The sequence below is a fragment of the Chelmon rostratus genome, chromosome 8, assembly GCF_017976325.1.
Source record: "Chelmon rostratus isolate fCheRos1 chromosome 8, fCheRos1.pri, whole genome shotgun sequence".
Lineage (NCBI taxonomy): Eukaryota > Metazoa > Chordata > Actinopteri > Chaetodontiformes > Chaetodontidae > Chelmon > Chelmon rostratus.
In genome coordinates this window covers 17,743,845-17,764,066 of record NC_055665.1, presented here as the reverse complement: position 1 = coordinate 17,764,066, position 20,222 = coordinate 17,743,845, and the positions used below count along the sequence as shown (strand labels likewise).

Here is a 20,222-nt window from a genome sequence, read left to right as displayed (position 1 = left end):
AGAAGAAGAAAGCAATGACGGGGAAACATTTCTGACATCCCGACTGCCATGCTTCATGTGGGGGAAGTCATTTCATGGCTGCAGATAAAAGCCAAACTTCAGTCATCGTATTTATGAATTATGAATTGCAGTGTTTGGGAGAAAGTATGTGCATATCGTGTACTCTGAAATCACTGAAAGCTACCGTCACACGTGAATGTTGCATAAACTTTTTTTGGCATTCTTAAAACCATCTTTGTGTGCCAAGGCTTAGCATCATTTCCTTTACCAATTTTACACCATTTATGAAGGCATTTAATCAACATTTCACACGGCACACACAGCAGAAGCCTCAAGGCTCGGCTGTTTGCGTGCAAAGGCCTGTTAGAGGCAGAGATGAGATTCTCCTTCCATGACACCTAAATGTTTTATCTGCTTTCAGAATGCAGTTACGCTGTGTACAGACACCCTGAGCGACTGAAGCTCTGAGGAGGATGCTTGGTACCCTGAAAAAGCAGATGAGTGTTGAAAACCATTAAGTAGAATGTGTGATTGGAGGGAAGGGAGTAAACAAGAGGTGGCGTGTGGTGATAAAGCACCGTCCTTCATCTCGTCCTGAGCAGCAGTGCTGATGCTGCCGAGTGATTACAGACAGACCGGCAGTGGAAATGATGATTCCTGCAGCATTTCAGTTACACTCACGAACTTGGGTGCATTAATCATCAGCTTGACATTACAATCAGAGTAAGAGTCAAATGCCAATAAAATGTGTTGTTGGGGGGTCATACATAACGCCTCAGAGTGACTCTTTGGGACAATAAAATTTAGAGCTTCAATTTTACTGTCTTGGGTCATTTCATCCTCTTAAAATGATGCCGGCTGACCACAGTAAACTATAACAGACTCCTGATTGCCTTCTTACTACACTGCTCTATACCACTAAAAGTAAAATATGCTGATTTTTTTATCTTCTACTGCTCTGCGTGATTAATAACAGTTTATTTTTTCCTCTGTGTGATGTGTGTGTGTGTGTGTCTTCAATCCCTACCTGACATGGAGGCAGGCAGGATGGCCTGTCCCACCAGCCCTGGCTGCAGCAGATTCTGGTCAAACTGGCCTGTCAGGACTTGGTTGGCAGGGAGGTAAATGTTGGGGTCAGAGTTGGGTGTTTGTAGCAGACCTACAGGTTGAAGGCCCTCCGAAGCCGCCAGCTGCTGGCCCTGACCAGGTGCCACAGCCTGCCCGGTGCCCGGGTCTTGACCCTGACTGGCCTGACCAGTGGACGAGGCGGAACGCTTGGACTTGTTTCTGTCGCTGCTCGGCCGCAAGTGGCACTGGATGTGCGTTTTGCGGTGGCCTGAAGTTCTGAAGCGGAGTTCACAGAAGGGACATTTGAAGGGCTTGGAGCCAGTGTGGAGGCGCATGTGCACCTTCAAGCTGCCCTTCGTTGAGAAGGAGGTGTTGCACATGTGACAGCTGAACAGTTTCTGACCTGCACAGATAAGTAGGCTGTTAGGTGCAGTCAATCAAATTTGACTTCTGGCTTTTTTCCATAGTAAATTGCTGTGTCTTTGTGGTCAAAATCTCAGATGTCAGATGTAAGTTGTAAGTAAAACAACTTCAACTTTAAGCAACAGATTGTTGTGATAAAACCCTTACCTGTATGTGTCTTCACATGGCAGTCCAGGGTAGATTTCACTGTAAAGCTCTTCCCACATTCATCACACTTGTAAGGTCTTTCTCCCGTGTGGATCCGAATGTGCCTGGACATTAAAGCAGATGGACATTGGCGAATTCGAAAGAGCACGAAAAAAGCTGAGGTGTCAGGTGGACAAAAAGACAGCAAGTTAGTGAACGTTAAGCTAGTGAGTGTGAGGACAAACAACACACAGCCTCACCGGTGTTTACTGGTTATTACCCATGAGCATCCATTCATCTCATGCCTTTAGTTCCCAGTGCTGTTGTTACATGAGCTTCCAAGAAATTGCATTCTGACTGTGAATATTAAACGTCAATAATAACTGTGGCTCACTGGAGAACATCTGAGTTGTTTAGAACAGTCAGAGCTCAGTTCAACAAAGAAATGGATGGAACAGGCCCAATAACATGGACCGGCTTCAGGAGAGAAAATTTATTTCTGCCACAAGAATAATTATTCTCCCAAATCAATGGAGGTTCACACACTTTCAAAGCTACTTTCTGAGACAGATAATCGGAAAACGTGACTTTTACTGCCATTTTCGCACTTTCATATTTAATTATGAAGTCTGGCACTTAATTGCCTCTGTGAACTGCATGGGATGACCTACTAACCTTTGATTTGCTTTGAGTAAGTGTGCTTTATTTATACTAAAATAAAATTCACCTTGGTGACCTCCCTGAGAAATGGAATCTGTGGTACTTATAGTGACAATTAGCAGAGGGAAGAATTATAGAGATTATAGGATTTGCCTGCCTTGTATAGCTATGTTGGAAAAACATCAATATACTACTAGTACCTTTAGCAAGTGGGCGTGCTAAATCACCGGGGACAGCATGTGAGCACACTGCCGTGTTTCCCCATAAGTACCCGATGACTTTATGTGTTCATCACCGTTACCTACATTTAATCAAATATCTGAGCACTTATTATTAATAACCTAAAAACATAATGTGCAGTGTGAAGGACTGCCAGAGCTGGAAGAAAAGGAGACACTTTCCTCTACAGCAGACTCCTGCACAGTGCTGGGGTCAGCTGGTCATGTCACTGTTATAATGATGACTGCTCAGAATGTGTTGTATTATTAGTTATCATGACCCACATACAGAACAGGTCCCAATGATGAGAATCAGAGTCAGGTTGAAAAATACAGGAATGAATGGTGTTAAAACCAATGGCGAGGGCGACACTTTCCCCTAAAAGACTATAAAACAGATGTCTTGTTTACCTGACGAGGTCACTGGGCTTCTTGAAACTCTTGGGGCAGAAATTGCAGCAGTTGGCAAACTTGGGTTCTGTTTCCAGTTCCACGGCCTTGTCTTTGATCTCGCTGATTCGATCCCTCTCGGCCGCCGACTGCGCGAGGATCCGCTCCGACACCGAGGCCTCCTCGCCGGGATCCTTCGCCAGCTCGGCCGCCTGCTCCTCAGTGAACGTGATGATTTCCAAGCCCCTCCTCTTTGATGTCTTTTGCTCCCCCTCCTCATCCTCCTCGTCTTCCTCGACGTCTTGACTATCCAGACCTATGACTGTGAGAATTGGAGTCTATTATCACTGTGTGTCTTTCAGCTTCACTTCATGTTAGGCAGCTTAAACTGAGGCGAACATGTGTGCGAAATGACACACTTTCAACTTGAGGAAAAATATATACTTATCCTAACAGCAGGAAATCTACTTGAAAATGACTTAAACCTCCGATTTTCACAACAGTCGTGTATAAACAACTTCAAACCTTCGGTCCATTATTGTAGTTTAGCATTTCCCTTTTCCCTTTCTTTTTAAATGATTTTCCTATTCTTAAATGTCATGAAACATGTGAATGTTTCGTAGGCATCCTTACTTTGATCCTCCACAGCGTGCTCCTTCTTCATATGCTTTTTACACAGCAGGCTGGTCCTGAAGCTTTCATCACACATGGAGCATTTGAAAGACTTGATGTGGATAATCATGTGTCGGTTCAGGCTGCCATTGGTAGTGAATGAGGCGTCGCAAACGTTGCACTTGAAGGGCTTCACTCCTGTCAGCCAGAGATGAGAGAGACAGGGTTTCACATTATAAGTTACATTTACAACTTTTTAGGAGGTTTTCTTTTCCGTGAAGCATTACTGTTACTTAAATTGCACTGTGTTCCAACCCTGCAGTCATTTCATCTGCAAAACAAAGACTTCTACTATCTTAAGACATTTAGATACGCTGTAAAACCTCAATTTGAATATGTCTTTCCATTCTGGGTATCATATAACAGTGTCTGCACTGACAGATGTTTTTCTACTTCTTCCACATATCTTGGATTACACAGACACGGCAAGGGTTGGTTGTGGGAAGTGATGGTGTAACAGTGCCTCCAACTTTCATTTCAAACTTTTCCATTTGAACTTGTGGTGTGAATGGAATGCACAGCCAGGCTTGCAGTGATAAGGAAATGCAATTGTTTTGCAATTTTATCCTTTAAATATTTAAATTTAAACACAAAGGCATTCAAGTCTAATTAGTTTAGGAAGACACTTGGGGATTTCTCAGCACTTGGTATAAAGCGTGCTCACCTGTGTGTGTATTAAGGTGGGACTTCAGCACTCCCGCTGATACAAAGGCTCGTCCACAGAGGTGACATCTGTATGGTTTCTCCCCAGTGTGGGAGCGAACGTGCTGCTTCAGATGGCTTGACTTTTTGAAGCCCTTATTACACCAACTGCACCTGAAAAAAACAAAAACAGCTGACTAGAAAAAGGGCAAGAATAAAAGTAAACCACAGTAAAGACAAGGGGTATAAATAAAGCCGACCTCCCTTTGATCTCTCCTTTCCTTTGATCTCTCGGTTGCCATGGCAACCGACCTCCCTTTCCTTTGATCTCTCGGTTGCCATGGCAACCGACCTCCCTTTGATCTTGCCTTTCCTTTGATCTCTCGGTTGCCATGGCAACCGACCTCCCTTTCCTTTGATCTCTCGGTTGCCATGGCAACCGACATCCCTTTGATCTTGCCCTTCCTTTGATCTCTCGGTTGCCATGGCAACCGACATCCCTTTCCTTTGATCTCTCGGTTGCCATGGCAACCGACCTCCCTTTCCTTTGATCTCTCGGTTGCCATGGCAACCGACATCCCTTTGATCTTGCCCTTCCTTTGATCTCTCGGTTGCCATGGCAACCGACATCCCTTTCCTTTGATCTCTCGGTTGCCATGGCAACCGACATCCCTTTCCTTTGATCTCTCGGTTGCCATGGCAACCGACATCCCTTTCCTTTGATCTCTCGGTTGCCATGGCAACCGACATCCCTTTCCTTTGATCTCTCGGTTGCCATGGCAACCGACCTCCCTTTCCTTTGATCTCTCGGTTGCCATGGCAACCGACCTCCCTTTCCTTTGATCTCTCGGTTGCCATGGCAACCGACATCCCTTTGATCTTGCCTTTCCTTTGATCTCTCGGTTGCCATGGCCAACCGACCTTCCAGTTTTTCTATGGAGGATACAGTAGCACAGCATGCGTACACGTGCGTTTATCAAATGTACTTCCTTCCTTATGCTCAACAGAGCTGCATTCTTTACCAGGATTCATCACAGACACCACTGAAACCCAAGTGATGTGACTTAATGGCGCTTCCTGAGCACTATTGAGCACAGATAATAAGCTTTTTGCTGACAGCCAAGTGTCCACAGTGCCTGAAGCAGCTGGCAGGTGAAATAAAGGTTTTGTTTATTTGTTGCATGGGCAGGTATGAGCACCTGCTAATTATGCTGTGTGATGTTCTGAAACAGAAACTTGAGTTACATCTGTGCCAAAGAAAGTTGGGGAATATGGATGCGACTTTTATAACAGATCAAAATACGGGAAAAAACAACATTATAATTTGGGTCTGAAGGTAAATGACTGACTTCATTATCTCATCATTTTGGCTGACGCTTCGGTTTAAGTGTCTGATTCAGGACTGTCTGATTACACTTGATGACTAAATTAGCAACCAGACTCACTAGTTTCACCTCAGCACGTGATACTGAACTCATGTGGTGTGTGCGTATGTGTTTCATTCCTGTCACCATTCCATGGTGAACTATCACTGCAAAAAGTTTCTGCAGGGGAAAACAACCAAAAAGGTTCAGGTTTACCATCTACCTTCACTAGACCTACAAAACTATCAAGTTGATATCAGGGATAAAAACATTACTTGTGTGAGAATGATAAATATATTTTTTATTCGTCTCCAAGGCTGCCTCTTGTCAGAGCAGCGCAACCTGGCCAGCGGGACAATTAGGGCTGACGCAGAGGATATAAGGTTGTTCACCTCATTTTAATCAGATCACCAGAATGAATTATAATAAATACATAAAAACATGGCGGTTTCTCCAGCCTGTTACGACCTTTCACAAACGTATGCAGTCTGTTAAAAGGTTTTTGGTAGGTCTGATGTACAGATGGAGAAGCGATTTAAGACACACTGAGATGCCTGAGATACGTGGGCAAATGTGAATGTGTCCCTGGGGCATGTCTGTACGTGGTCCTGCTTTATCTGGCATCTGGGGAAACATTTGGAATGAAAGATGCTGATAACAAAGGCAGGTAAAATTATTAAAGGCAGTCATTGTGAATGCTGTAAACAATGCCTTCTATTTCCCCGGGCTCAGCGTTTATGATAGTGCTTGTCATTACTCTGCTTCGAGCCCTGAGAAAGATTTGTTTGGATATGATAGAGCAGGAAAACACAACGCAGCCACTGCAATAGTGGACAACTAAAAGCCAACAAACTGACAAACAAGAGGAAAATTGCTCAGTCTTGTGGTGTACCTCTGAGAATACGAAAACATCAGTTAAAATGTCTTGAAGAGCTTGTGCATACTGATCCAAGTCTCATCATTTAGACCCTCTGCAGACCTGCGATGACACTTCCATCTTGACCAGTGTTCACCAAGTAACTCTCACCGGTCTTTGAGATAGAATTCAACCAGAAAATACCAAGAGAAAAAACAGGAGGAGAAGTTAATGTCCAGAGACGGTGAACCTCCCCGACATAAAACGATTGCTGCAGCACCACGGCTCATTGGGCTTGAGTGCTGTGCAATCAGGCCTAAATGGTGAAATGAATAGACAGAAGGCGAACCTGAGTTACCTGGAGTTTGTTGAACTGCTCTCAAAGTACTCTGAGAGCGCACTAAAAGATTTTCTGGTTGGGTGAAGCAAAAATTGAACTCTCTGGCCTGACTGCCAGCTACTTTTCATCCCATGGTTAATACCGTGCCTGTTGTGATGCAGCATGATGATTGGAGAGAATTGAGTGGACGTAACCAAGAACTGGCTTAGATTCATCTTCCAGCAAACCTCAGAGCATTCAGCCAAGGCAACAGAAGCAGATGTGGGAAAGTCACTGAATGCCCTTGAATGGCCCAGCAAATGCTGGAAACCTAAGGATTACAATTCACTAATGTCCTCCATCTAGTCTGATAGGGTTTGAAAGGGTCTACTAGAAAGAAAGGCAGAAATTACCTGCGGGTGAATGCGGATGTGCAACGATGGCAGTGGAAGGCTGAGAGCACTTGAAGCTGTAATTACTAATACCGGTGCATTTACAAAGAGTTGGAACTCAAAAGGTGAGAAGGTGGAAATGCTTTCTCAAGAAAGCACGCAGGCATGTACAGGCATGGAGACACACACACACACACACACACACACACACACACACACACACACACAATAGAAATAAGTCCGTATTAAACCTGTAGGCTCTCTTGCTGTTGTCCTCAGTGTCATCCTGGTAATCCTGTGTTTCTGTAGTCAGCTGAAGCTCACCCTGACTGCTCTGCTGAAGAAGCCCATTCGTCTAGATTAAAACAGACAAGTCAGCAAAATACACTCACCTTAATACAGACACAGATACATGTATAAGGACATTATTAGCATCAAGTGTCTCATATTTGATTGAGATGTGTCTTCAAAGGAGTACTCAAACATTTTGGAAAATGCATTCAACACGTTCTTTCTTGCTGGTTTAATCTACACTCAAAGAGGAAAGCCAAGAGGATAGTTTGTGGTTTTACGTGCTACTACTGTTTCTCAATTTCTTAAAAATCCCACCTTTCCCCCTGTCTTTTCAACTCAAACTACCTCTCTCGTCATAGTAACCTCTCTCTTGATCTGTTTCAACAGACACTGCGGGCTGTTTTAGAGAGGTGATTATTTTGGAAGCTGCAGGTTGTGGTGCTGTAGAACTGTACTGCATTACACTGACATGTGTTCATCAAATTTAGAAAGTATTCATGGGATCATTAATTACTAAGAGGAGCTAGTAGGCACATTTTCCAACATTTGAGAAATCCAGGCTAGCGGCATCCCAATGCTTCAAGTGTTTATGCTAAGCTAGGCTAATTGCCTCCTACCTCTAGCTCTGGAGTTAAGTGGTATCAATCTTCTCATCCAAGTCCAGCAACAAATAAGCATATTTCCCACAATGTACTAGTTGGTTAATGTTTGTTACCTGCTACTCTACAAACAAAACTCTTTATATTGTGTTATTCAAACCAGTTGTTAGAAATATAACTGAAATGAAATCTAGGAAATAATGAGAATTAAACAATCACCCAGCTACCCTGTGTCATATATAATCAATGATTAAGGCAGGGCTATTAATCACGCCAATCTTTGCATCACTTAGCAAATTAACTCGATCTATAATATATTCTAGTGCATTGTGCATTCATTATAATTTCATCAGTTCTTGTACCATCAATATGCAAATTTGCAATATGCAGCTATTTCTTATGTGCTCTCTAACAGGAGCCTGTTGTACACGTTCAAGACAAGAATCAATGTTCTGCTGGACAGAAAACAAATCTTAATTAATCTCATTAATAAAAACAATTCTGACACTGAGATTACATTTTTAAAAATCTGCTTTCTAAATCTAAGAATTGCAGTCCTGGTGAATGTAGGTAAAGGCTGAGGACACACATGGGGGCCAACGACTCACCACCTCAGCGCTGGAAACGTGGAGCAGATTCGGGGGGTGATAGCTGGAAGACAGGGCCTGAGACTCCAGGGTGCTGGAGTCCTGCAGCTGCTGAACGGTGGAGAATTGGGGCTGGCTGTAGCTCGATTCGGTGATGGTGAAGCCTGGAGGGAGCCAACGGAGAATAATCAGTCTGTTAAGGTATTGATCAGATTTCAAGGTACTCGGGTACATTGGTGCATAGGTTGATTGCAATATCAGCTCTACACAAGATAAAAATACAACAGCAAAAGTGGATCCATACAAAGCACAAAGCAGCTGATAACTCAATAAAGCACAAATCTTTCTCTGAGCAAAAATAATTATTAGAAACTAGAAATCTAGACGCACATTAGGTTTGTGCAACTTCTGGACAACACAGAATAATAGGCAGAAAGGTATGAGCTAAACTTTGATCTTCAAATGCTTTCAAACTGTGCAAAATAAAAACAACTACTACATAACCCACCAAAGGACCATTTTCTAATTTTTAAGATGTATAATGTTAGTAGTTTGGCAGGCAGGTGCTCATTATTCATGCAATCTGTGGCAGTTTTAGCCTCAAAGGAAGCACAGCGCGAGCACCTGTGAACTTGGAGCTGTGGCAATTTACCAAATGAGGCTCTAAGATTAGTGAGATGACTGTTGTGACAAAACACAGCATGTGTAACAATAACTAAACAACACAGGGTTTCCCATGTGAAACCCTAAGGATCGGTGTCACGGCCTATATCACGAACCACTACAGTACACATGGGAATCGTATACTGGGGGATAAAATATGATTTGCTGCTCGCCTCATGTCCAAGCGCGAGAAGTTTGTGCCCTTGAAAATTCGCTGACACTCAAGGCCATGGCCCTAAAATGATGAAATTCCAAGTCTGTTTTAGATAAAAAGTTGTAGTTGTCTACTGAGGGAACAGAAAAAATAAAGGCTGTCAGTTTGTGATGTTGCCTGCAGCCATTGGCCAAAGTCCACTGTTCTGATAGGATCCCGGCTGCCAACAACAGTCGGCTGGCATGGTGAGGACTTGGTGAATAAGTTGGCAGGAGTAAAGCAGCAACCATATGTTTTCAGAGCTCTGCACTGGATTAAGAGTTATACAATGGAGAGGGTAAGAATGGAGGCAGAGAGAAACAAGACACTTTCACAGATGGTACATGTGCTATGATCAAATTAACTGTTTGTTCTGGGAAGCGGAGCGAGTCAGGCTTTTTCCCCACAACCAAACACTGCTGTCTTCCTTGACAGACTGGTGAAGCTGAAAGACGGAAGTTTTTTCGATCATGAATGTTTTTGTTTGATCTCTTTTTAATGACGATCTAAAAGTGAAATATTTCATTACTAACGTGGTTTCTCGTGGCCAACATTTGCACGCTGCACAATCAATTAACTCTCATAGCGGAAAACGCTGCAGGATAATTACTGGACTGATAAGTGACTTGTTACAGCTCATTATCTAGTCACTTTTCAATCAGACAACATATGTTTTGAGCAACAGAAGATGATGATACCCAGATTTTCTACTTCTTTGTCGCATATTAACATAATAATTTAAAAACTGTTTCTGTGTGTGCGTGTGTGTGTGTGTATACCTTGTGTTAGAGCTTGCTGGTCAAAGGCAGGCTGAGGGAGTGCTGGTGTCTCAAACTGGCTGATATTCTGAGGCAAAGCATGTTGGGTAGTCACATACGAGTCTGTAACCGTAGAGAAAGAGATGCACAGCAAAACAGCAGGTTAGCCTGGTAGTTACAAAGACTGCTAGAAAGGACGTTTTCACTCTTCTGCATCTAGCAAAGGTTTAAAAAGTACAATGGACTTAAAGGTCCAGTGTGTAGGATTTAGGGGGTCTGTTTGCAGGAATGGAACGTAATATTAAAAATTAGTGAGAGTAGTGAGAACTTCATAATAACAACAATTTTGGTCTTGAAAGAATGAAAGAGGAAAAAAATCAGGGTTAGACTAGGTGGTGCTCACTGCTGCAGGGGTTTGATTTTGGGAATGATATGAAAACACTACATTCAAGGGGTTTGTCTCTTCATTTAAAGTTTAAAACAGTACTTCCTTTGTATGCAGGGTAAATTACCATCCATACACTATTTAAGTGTCATGAAATATACATAGCTGAGGTCAAGAGTGCTAAACCTGACTACAAGACATGCATTTTAAAACCGATGCTGTAAAAAAAAGTTAATTGTTAAGAAGACAAGAGCTTCCAGAGATCAACTAGAGATCAACTAGGTCTGCTTGATTGTGAAGGGCTCGATATCGCAGGTGGATTTCAGGGTTAGCCATGCCATGCTATCACTCTCCTCTATGTGCTGAAGCTCCACTGGAGGTGGTGCATTTACCAACATTTTGGCTAACCTAAGAGTGTTTGTACTCAGAACAAACAGACCGTGGAGATGTGGATCACACTGCTGAAGTGGCTTGAGTGGTTTCCATTGCAATAAAATCATATATACCCAACACCTTTTGTGGGGTATATGTGGGGTGATTTTTTTTTCTAAATTCTTGGATGAAAAATTGTTTTAATTAAGGTTTTAATTTGAACCATTCTTCAAAGTTTTGTCGTGGCCGACCAATTACCATCGTCATGGCCAATCGCATCGCAATTGCAATGCATCTCTACCTGTGTGGTGTGACATGGGATACCCCACGACACCGCGACGAAAAGACTAGCATGTCCGAATTTTTTGAGTGTGACATCTCCCACGACACGATCCTGAACGTTCATCAATCAAATTCTCTCTCTAGAGCGCAGTCAGGTAACTATGGTGAAGAGGAGGTGGAGGAGGATGGGGATGCTGAGGCTGCTGCTGTCAAGTGGAACAGCGAAAGAGAGGAAAAGTTTGAGCTGTGGCAGCAGTACCCCTGGTTGTTTGATGTGTCCTCGGGGGAGAACCATGGTGGGTTGGTGAGATATAGTGGGAGCACTTCATCAGCCAGGGGAGTAGCTGGCTGTGCAGCCAAGTCTGGCCCTTGTAGAATAAATAACTGTGGAAATGTTAGAGCCATCCACAGCCGGCTTTTTCTTTTTTTTTTTTTCGGTTCACAGTAAGCCCAGCATCACACACCACTTTCATTTAATTGACTGTTGTTTCACCCGCCACCCTGATGACATCTGAACTCTTGCGTGATCGTGCCATAGATGTGCTGTGATAAGTTGGGTTCATACGTGTAGTCTTGCCAGTCACGCGACCGAGACACGGCAAGAGTTTATGAATGCTGTGATCGTTCTAACACGATGACCATCGTCAAAGACAAAAACATCATGTAGTCTGATCCCGGACTTACTGATAAAAAGGATTACGTAAATATGCATCAAATTTCAGTGCAAATGAGATGCTACATATCTCTCTGTGGTCACTTTGCATTGTTACAGTCACTTCATACAGGCGCTCTGGTCCAGGGAACCTGGGCCTGTACCCAGTAGGTCTGTTCAGTAATCAATTCACGCTGTGGCACCCCTGGCCTTCCCTCTGGCGCTGCTGCTGCTTACCTTCACCTTGTACAAGGGGTTGGTCTGTCAGTGGTGCCTCCAATGTCACTTGTTGACTTCCATTCACCACCTCTGTCTGGCCCAGTCCCAGCATGCTTTGCTGCTCTGCTGATGTAGCAGGTGGTTGCTGGAGGGAATCTCCCTCTATTTCCACCTGCATATCATGGGCTACAGTGCCTCCTCCTAGGGGGTCTTCTGTTGACTGGGGCTGCAGCTGCTGGGCCAGTTCATACCTGGTTTGGCAGAACAAGAAAGGGAGAACCTTTGTGTTTGTGTTTTTATATTTAAGTGTGCTACTATATTTGTATTTGAACCACGAACAAACACCCTGGCAAAGGCCAAACCTGTGTGTCTTCATGTGCTTCCTGCAGTTGGGTGATGACTTGAAGGTCTTCTGACAATAGGGGCACATGTAAGGTCGCAGGTCGCTGTGGGTGGTCATGTGGCGTCGCAGGCTGCCGCTGGTGGTGAACGTGGTGTCGCACATCAGGCATTTGTACGCCTTTAGGCCTGAGTGGGTCCTGATGTGAGCCTTGAGGACTCCCGAGGAAGCAAAGCCCCTACTGCACTGCACGCACTTGAAGGGCCTTTCCCCTGTATGAGACCTGGGGTGATAAAAGCAGAGCAAAACGAAGCTAGTTAGGCATAAAACTGTAGTCTCAGGATTTAAGTGTGGCACAAAGTAAACAGCAGCACCATGTCGTTAAAAAAAAGTGTCAAATATGAGCTTTGGCTGATGAATTGAAGTGATTTATAATGTGGCAATTTCAATACTGAAAACTTGTTACTTCTTAAGGACAAGTCATGCATGTTTGGTTCAATATATTTATAACTTGGCCAATTTGAATCAAATTCCCTGCCATTTTGTTAAAGTGATGCCCTTCCAGGTCCACCAGAGAATTGAGGTAACTGTCACTTGCTGCAGATATGGATCCTCGGTTTGAGCTATGAGCCATTGATCTAAACCTGCCGACAAAGAAGACGAATAGAGTGGTGCGGCTATCTGAAGGCAATGCAAGGATTACGGCGCCATTATTCAGGTTAACCTCTCAATATTGAAATAACGACAAATGCTGGGAGTCTGTCGTAATGCAAAGGCTAGACAGTTCAACAGAGATACACAGAGTGTATCTCAGAGTGGCTGAGCGCTTTTCTGCAGCTATTTCTTCAAAGTTAGTCCTTGCGCTGATCATTTACAGTATGTCGGGTACTCTGCTCTTTCTCCTCACCCTCTCCTGTGGTGTATCAACCACACCTCACTTCCCTTGATACTTTAACATGTAGAAATATTGGCCTGAATCACAATTAGCAGAGTTTCTTCCTCTGGGGACCAGAACTAACTACAAAAACTGCTGGCCTCAGGTATACTGCCTTACACTGGTCTAAATCATACTTGGTTAGGCCCACTGATATATGTGTCTTCCCCAAGGCTCCATCCTGGGCCCCCTTTAGCTCTCGGTATAAAAGCCACTACATCACATTATCCACAAATCGAACATTCAACAACATTGTTATATGGAAGAAGACGTCTTCTTCCATCACCCACTATCTTGTCTTTCTAAAATCAAGTGGATGGTTCAGTTTTGGGTGTTCCAAAACTTTCTTTAGCTAATGGAAAATAAACCAGAAACAATAAACACTGATCTATTTACTGATTACATTTAAAGCACTTCATGGGGAGGCACCTGGGTATATAGCTGCTTCTCTACAAGCAAGAGGGCAGCCTCAGCTGCTCAGGCAGTGATCCTCGGACTGTTTCAAAACCCCAGCTCAAGGCTAAAGGAGACTGGGCTATTTCAGTCAGGGCCCCCAGCTTTGGAGTAACTTTTTTTACATCACAAAAAAAAAACCCTAACTTATTTATTTATGCCACTTTCAATATGTTTTACGTATTTTATTCTGTTTCATCCTTTGTACTTATTTGTATTGTACTTATTTGCCTAATTTGATCTAATTGTAGTGCTAAAAAGCTGTTTTGAAAGGTGCGATATGAATTAAGTTCATTTCTATTAATCTTAGTTTAAATTTTGGCGAGCCAGTAGATATCATCTGAGTAATGCTGACAATATAAGCTGAGGATGGCGTATGATGAAATGTTACGTTGCATGATGCACTGGACATGCAGTGTTAGAAAGAAGCTTTACCTGACATGCTGTTTCAGATGGCTTGATTTCTTGTAGGCTTTACTACAGAACTGGCACTTGTACGGCCGGTCATTGCCCACCACCTCCAGGTACTGTTGGAAAGCCAAGCGAGGGTTCTGGGATGGGATGAGGCCTGTTAAGCAACATGTGAACAAGCAACACGTGGACTTCCTTGTGAAACAACATTTCATTTTATGCACACATGCAGAAATAACAAGAAAGCAACTGAACACTTCATCTCAACGACACAGAAACAATGCATGTTTACCATCATGAACACAGATGCAACACCACCTCACACGATATAAATGTGCTTGTTAACATGTGCTCTTACCAAAGTCAGTGATGAGGATGGGTTCCTGCAGGGGGATATCAGGCAGAGGTAGGTTGCTCTTGGACACTTTGGCTTTGCTGGTTTTTCGGGGAAACTTGTGCTTCTTCTGCTGCAAGCTTTTGAAGTGAGAAGCAATGTGTGTTTTCCTGTGGCCCGATGTGCGAAAGATCTTGTCACAGTGAGGGCAGGGGAAAGGACGGACACCTAGGAAAAGTGAGGAAAAAAAATTGCGCTTTTGGAGAATTAGTATTTAGAGAATTAGACTGATTCTGACATACGGGATTTGATACAAAAATCAAAAGCTAAAAATTACAAAAATATTTACTAGATTTAGACTTACTGTCCCTAAGCCTATCTAAGTAAATAATATGAAACTCACACATAAACCAAAAATGTATGCAAGCTCATATAATTTTATTAAATGTTTGTCTACAAAAGGTTACAAAGCCTTTCAGTTAGCAGGAGACAATATGTACTTCTATGAAACCAAATCACAGCAAAAGGAAAAGTGACAAAGATATGACACTGTATAGCACAAAGCCTTGGTGAGAAATACAGCTGAGAACACATTTATCAAAAGCCTTAGCTTAGAGCTAACACATAACCAGAACTAAAGTAAACACCTAATATAGACAATGCCATTACATAGCAATTATAGAGACAAAAACTAATGCACAGATGCACATAATAATTTAACTGTTACACAGTTTTGTTTATTCACACTAATGCCGACATTTCATGTCCGTAATCTCTTTCGAAGAAGCAATACAAGAATGATTGCAAACACATGAGTGCAAATAAGGGCTCTAGCTGTGGAAACACCACTATATTTACGCAGGTCCAGCTTTTGTAATTTGCTGTATAATTTATAAAAACATAAGACTGCCAGGACACTGAAAACATTATGTTGGAAGTTCATATATTTCTACTTAAACTTCTGTACTTATGCACACAGTGTAATGTTTAACAGGTGTATGACGAGGACATGAGGAATAAGCCAATAAAGTGAAGTAAGTGTGTTCAAATGTTCATTTTTACTTTGGCTTTAAAAGTAACCGTTTCATGAAGTGGACCTGCTTCTCACCTGTATGTAGACGCATGTGTACTTTCATGCTGCCAGAAGTGGAGAAGCACTTCAGACAGCACTGACACTCAAAGGCCTTGATACCCGTGTGCGTTTTCATGTGTGCTGTGAGGGTGCTCTTGACAGCAAAAGCTCGGAAGCACTGTTTGCACTTGAAAGGCTTCTCATGGGTGTGGATGCGGATGTGGCGAACAAGATCGCTGGGCTTCTTGAACTCCTTGGTGCAGTATGGGCAGCCATGCCAGCGAACGCCGTTCTCCTCCCTGATGGAGCCTGGAAAGGAAGGCAGAGTGAAGCAGCTGGCCAGTCGATGGGCTTGGTGCCGCAACTGAAAGCTGTTTTTATTAGGAATTTATCCATCATTACAAATCATTAATTGTCCAGTTTCTAAAGTCTGAAAAATGAAATGACAGATTTTCTTATTTACTTTGAACTTTGACAAGCATGTATTTTTTAAGCTGCAAATATTTGGTATAATACATGATTGACTGATTAATTAGTTATCTTAATTAGAATTGTAGACATGTTTTGTGACTTACTGAGTAATCTTTTCTGCACCATGGTTTACCTCCTGGTTTATTCCCCCTACCTGGCATTTGTATAGGTTTCTTGAAAATGCTCCTTTTCCTCTCCCTGGCCGGTTTGTCAGGGCCGTGAACTTTCTTGCTTTCTACAGCAGCGCCCTCAGTGGCCTGGTTGTGGGACTCTCTGGATAAGGCATCACCCTGCGGCTGGACCACACTCAGCCCGCTGTTCTCCAGAGCTTGCTACAGAAACATAAAACAGAATACACCACAGCTAATTTGTTTACAATAATCGACAGTTAAGCAAATGTCAGTCAAATCTTACAACAGAACATTTTCTCAGATCTTAAAAAATCCTAAACGGAATCACGAAAGTAACAGCTTGATGCATGGTGGTAAGAATGTGGCAAAAAAAAAATGGCCAACAACAACAAAGTCATGGTTCAAAGCTCAGTGATAATCACATCCTTTGTGCTGGAGAGCAGAGGCTCTAGTCAACTCTCCAGTTGTATTCATTTATAAAGCTTCCTGGTCCAAATTCATTATCATACAGTCTCCTTCTCCCTGGATGGATCATGATTCCACCACTGGGAAAAATCCTGCCATTCAGTCACCAAAAGAAAGCATATAATTTAGGTTCAAGCAAACATCAGTTCAGGGACTTCTTAAAGTTTATGGAAAATCCGCCTTCTTTTCAACCTTTTCTCTGAGCTCAAATATATTCTCAGTGCGGGCCCTTCGATCTCGATCTGAACCATTTACATTTCAACGTTTTGAGATGTAAACTGAGATCTGGTGACGTGCGTGAGTGTATGTGTGTATGTGTAGAGCTGTGCATTTGTGTTTGTGTGCTTCTGTGCCCAATTGCTAGAACAACACACAGACAGAAAGACAAGCTAAATTTTCCAAATGGTGAGTTTTTGCCCATCTTCATGTCACATTGAGGGGTTGGAGCTGAAGTGGTGCTCTCCTTAAAGTCTTACTTAAAGATTATTATCTGAATCATACACTGTACTGTTAGGTGTGTGGTTCCTAGTCAGTCTGTGGGGTCCTGAATACTACTAATTCGTTGAGTGGGTGAATGTCCTTTGCTCACCTGCAAGATGTCCTGGTTGATGGCGGTTTCCATGGCAATAGCTGGCTCTGGAGGTTGGGGCTGGGCTGTCTCTCCACTGACCTGTTCAGACAGCTCTAATAGTTGCTGGATGACATCTGTTACCCCCTCACCGCCCTCTGACCCCCCTGGAGCCTGACCTGTCGGCTCTGTCTCCTGAGGGAGAAGAAGAGGAGGAGGAAAAATAAGAAAAAAGGAAGAAGAAGACGAGGACCAATTTGACAATAGGCCATTCACAAGATGAGGACAGGCACTAATTTGAAAGCGACTGAGTCTTGTCAGGGGCTCTTTGGGGCTTAGAATCAGCAGAGCATATGGCATTAGTGCACAAAATGTTAATTAGTGTCTACATCTGAGTGAATCACTTTGACATATCACGCATCATGCCAGCAAAGACAGTGGCTATGGTTATGTACACAGCGTTGGTTTGTCAGTGGATGTGTGGCATGTAGCATTTTAACACCACTTAACTGGAAATAATAATTGGTAATTAATAACCTACTAATTACTAAACAATGTTGACACAATGACACAAAGGCCATCACTGAGAAGGCCGAGAGGCTCTACTTTGCAGCGTAGACTGTGTGCCAGGTCAAACCTGCCTGATTTATGGCAGACTGGAAATTGATGAATGTCATGAAACTTGTCCTGCAGGTTTATGGTTTGGGTCAATGTTTTGTGCTTCTCCTTTAGAGCAAATGAAGCTTTTTTACAGTATAATTAGCTACAGAATAACAAACACCTTTGGAGAAAGACAGTGGCAGAGGAAATAATCTTTCCCAATGAATAAAGCAACTAAAGAATCATTTGACAACAACATAGTGATTTTTAAAATTCTGAACGACACATAGTTGGGTATATTTATCTGCTGTTGGCATATCGGAATATGCTCAAAGTGGAAGCTGGGCAGATGAAGTGCTCGCGTTCCTGTATTCTGTTCTCTTACCGGAGTGCTGGAGGGCACTTCAATAACAGAGATGTGCATCTTGCTGATGTGGGCATTCAGACTGCCCAGCTTCTTGAAAGCACAGCTGCAGTCCATGCATGGGAACAGCGGTACGCCTTTAGTCTGCAAGAGAACACAAAACACATACAAGACATTATGCCTTGCTCCTATGTTTTGATGTTTTATGTTTTGATGTTAAAGCTCCTCTCTAAGCTTTGAAGATCTTAAAAATATGTTTTCAATATGTATTCAGACAGAAATATATGATAATCATCAGAAACTGGGAAATACCAAATGAACTTACAACATCATGTTGTAGTTCAAGTTGTACATAGTGGAAGCCAGACATAAACTTTACTGTTTTCTCTTGATGACGGCCTTGGCATGAAGGCTGTTATATCAATGAACACACAGTTTTATAAAGAGAACGAGGATTCCAAAAAAGTTGGGACGCTGTATAAAACATCAATAAAACAGAATATAACTTGCTCATCCTTTTTTCACATATACTCAATTAGAAACCGTACAAAGACAATATATTTAATGTTTTATCTCATCAGCTTCATTGATCTTTGTGAATATCTGCATATTCTGAATTTGATGCCAGCAACACATTTCAAACAAGATAATATTCCACAGGTAAACGGGTTGATCGGTAACAGGTGAGTATCATGATTGGGTATGAAAGGAGCATCCTGGAAAGCGAGGATGGAGCGAGGTTCACCACTTTGTGAACACATGTTTGTATAAAGGATGTTACTACATTGACTTAGAAACACTTCCTAAAACTGTTGTTGGTAAGCAAAGTTTGTTTGAATGATTGCATTCTGTTTTTGTTCACACAGCGTCTCAACTGTTTTGGCCAGTCAAATGCAAATTCCACAAGAACTGCTCAAGAGTGTGAGCATTCATTTATAGGTCTAAATTATGAGTGCTTACATCCCCTCAAGCAGTCAGTTACTCTGATCTGCAGGATCATCTGAAGGACACATGTGGAATATGTTTGCGAGAGTGTGAGGGCATACAAAAGAGCTCCAGTAGGGTGTTATCGCCGTCATGACGATAGGTATGTGGCAGCTGGTTTAAGAATGAGTGTGTACAGGTGCGGACCATATGGGAAAGACGGTTGGACACAGCAGGAGCATTATTTCTCGTGGGGCCAGGATGTGTGTTTTCACTGTAGTGAACATTAAGTGGGAGCAAATGACTGTGAAAGAATGGAGAGAGGAGGAATAGATGTCATATGAGGAGATGGTGAAGAGCTTGTAACAATGACAAAAACATCAGGACAGATATCAGGTCCGAAGACAAAGAAGAGGGGCAAGATGATGGAAATCATGAGCATAGATAAGTACTTAGAGGATTTTTGGAGGTTGAAACATATCTGGCGGTTGGTGCCACAAGGAAGATTTGGGGATAAGGAATATTTAAAAAAGGATGAAATTTCTCTTCAGGAAATTGAGGGCAGCAAGTTCAGCAAGGTCACACAGCAAGGTAATAGAAATGTGGTTGTGATGAGACAAGGCTTTTTTTTTTACTTTAGACACACATATATAGATTAAAGTTTCAAGCTTACTGTCTTGGTAGTGGTACTGTATCATTCTATTGTTAACCACCAAAATAATGACTAAAAAAATGTTAGTGTGCTCATTTAGGCTGAAAACTGCCAGCACAAAAACAAGGAAAAGATCTTAAAATGCTAATTGTCTGCATGAGAGCCGCAGCTGAAGCTCAACCACTTAAAGCTGTGGAAGTATCGGGTAAGGTGAAGCACCAAAAGAGTTTGAAGAGCCTGTTAAAGAATAATAACCGAAAACAGTTGAAATCAATTCAGTGTAATTGCTGAAAGCCTTCCAAAAAACAGAATTAAGAAGCTTAAGATTAAAAATCCGAACCCACACTCTTGGTACTGCTAATGAATTTC

General features: G+C 42.5%; 1 protein-coding gene across 1 annotated transcript in view; it reads right to left on the bottom strand.

Moving 5' to 3' along the window:
• The window catches only part of LOC121610185 (zinc finger protein 236-like), a 48,814-nt gene that overhangs the window by 15,196 nt on the left and 13,396 nt on the right, over positions 1-20,222 (bottom strand). Inside the window, exons 7-22 of the mRNA XM_041942177.1 lie at positions 18,299-18,421; positions 17,335-17,508; positions 16,304-16,481; positions 15,715-15,987; positions 14,631-14,834; positions 14,297-14,429; positions 12,497-12,757; positions 12,153-12,385; positions 10,246-10,347; positions 8,632-8,774; positions 7,382-7,485; positions 4,222-4,373; positions 3,519-3,695; positions 2,907-3,207; positions 1,639-1,742; positions 1,028-1,471 (exon numbers count right to left, since the gene is read on the bottom strand). Of these exons, the coding sequence (XP_041798111.1) occupies positions 1,028-1,471; positions 1,639-1,742; positions 2,907-3,207; positions 3,519-3,695; positions 4,222-4,373; positions 7,382-7,485; positions 8,632-8,774; positions 10,246-10,347; positions 12,153-12,385; positions 12,497-12,757; positions 14,297-14,429; positions 14,631-14,834; positions 15,715-15,987; positions 16,304-16,481; positions 17,335-17,508; positions 18,299-18,421 (3,106 nt within the window). The remainder of the gene's footprint in view (positions 1-1,027; positions 1,472-1,638; positions 1,743-2,906; positions 3,208-3,518; positions 3,696-4,221; positions 4,374-7,381; positions 7,486-8,631; positions 8,775-10,245; positions 10,348-12,152; positions 12,386-12,496; positions 12,758-14,296; positions 14,430-14,630; positions 14,835-15,714; positions 15,988-16,303; positions 16,482-17,334; positions 17,509-18,298; positions 18,422-20,222) is intronic.